This window comes from Paramacrobiotus metropolitanus, unplaced genomic scaffold (genome assembly GCF_019649055.1).
Source record: "Paramacrobiotus metropolitanus isolate TYO unplaced genomic scaffold, Prichtersi_v1.0 Parri_scaffold0000676, whole genome shotgun sequence".
NCBI lineage: Eukaryota > Metazoa > Tardigrada > Eutardigrada > Parachela > Macrobiotidae > Paramacrobiotus > Paramacrobiotus metropolitanus.
Window position 1 is genome coordinate 1 of NW_026570896.1, and position 902 is coordinate 902.

Sequence of the window (902 nt, forward strand, 5' to 3'; positions counted from 1 at the left end):
CAATGTAAACTGTAAACCGACCACTCCAGCCATTGCAACAAACATCCAGACTGATCAATTGCGAAAATAGGTAACTGTAAAATAGTTCCAGGTACCCAACCATACTCTACATGCTGTTTGTGGTAATAATTTATGCCAACAGATCGAAATAAAGCGTGGTGTAATCAATGTAAACTGTAAACCGACCACTCCAGCCATTGCAACAAACATCCAGACTGATCAATTGCGAAAATAGGTAACTGTAAAATAGTTCCAGGTACCCAACCATACTCTACATGGTGTTTGTGGTCCGCAGCATGCTTCATCTTTTCTGCTTGGTTCTAACCGTAGCATGCAGTCTACAGTTCGTTGCTTGATTAGTCTTGGAAGTATTCGTCCAGAATGTGCATGGCTAAACGACTGAGCACAGCCCCATTCAGCTGTCTCAAGTCAACATCATCCCACGACTGAGGACGGCCATTCGGACCAACACAGCTGAACCTAGAATTTAAAAACAAGCTCACCACATCATAGGTTCATAGCGTTAATTGACCAAAGTGAAGCGAAGGTTCTCTGTGTTCAGAAAAACGGTATTTATTGATGTTGTCAAGGAACAAATTTTAAAACGAAATAAACCTTGTAGAAATAAATCTCACGACACCCACGTACATATTAAACAGCACTTACAGGTTGAGAAATATTCGGATGCCGGTCCACTGACCAGGATAAGCCAGCGTCTGCAGCCATCGCCTATGCATACCCGTGACCTTTTCAGCCATCCGTCCAGTAACGGCCGGGCAGTGAACATTGACCGCCGCGATCAAACGCCGGCACTGTTCCATTGCCGACTCCGTGCAAAAGAATCGCAGGAACGGAATGCTCATCTGCAGATGCGCAGCTGGTGCAGGTCGGATACCATCCAG

At 45.2% G+C, this 902-nt stretch overlaps 1 protein-coding gene across 1 annotated transcript; it reads right to left on the minus strand.

Moving 5' to 3' along the window:
- Nucleotides 1–40: 40 nt before the first annotated feature.
- Nucleotides 41–885, minus strand: LOC129602560 (uncharacterized). Its single transcript, XM_055501603.1, has 2 exons — nt 667–885; nt 41–480 (listed from the first exon to the last, which is right to left on the minus strand). The coding sequence occupies exons 1-2, from the start codon at nt 861–863 to the stop codon at nt 357–359; spliced, it is 321 nt and encodes a 106-aa protein (XP_055357578.1). The 5' UTR covers nt 864–885; the 3' UTR covers nt 41–356.
- Nucleotides 886–902: the final 17 nt, after the last annotated feature.

Excerpts from the sequence above, each read along its gene's own strand:
- LOC129602560 (XM_055501603.1), bottom strand. The coding sequence starts at position 863 with ATGAGCATTCCGTTCCTGCGATTCTTTTGCACGGAGTCGGCAATGGAA. Across the intron at positions 481-666 it reads ATCCGAATATTTCTCAACCT|GTTCAGCTGTGTTGGTCCGA; the intron begins GTAAGTGCTGTT and ends TTTAAATTCTAG.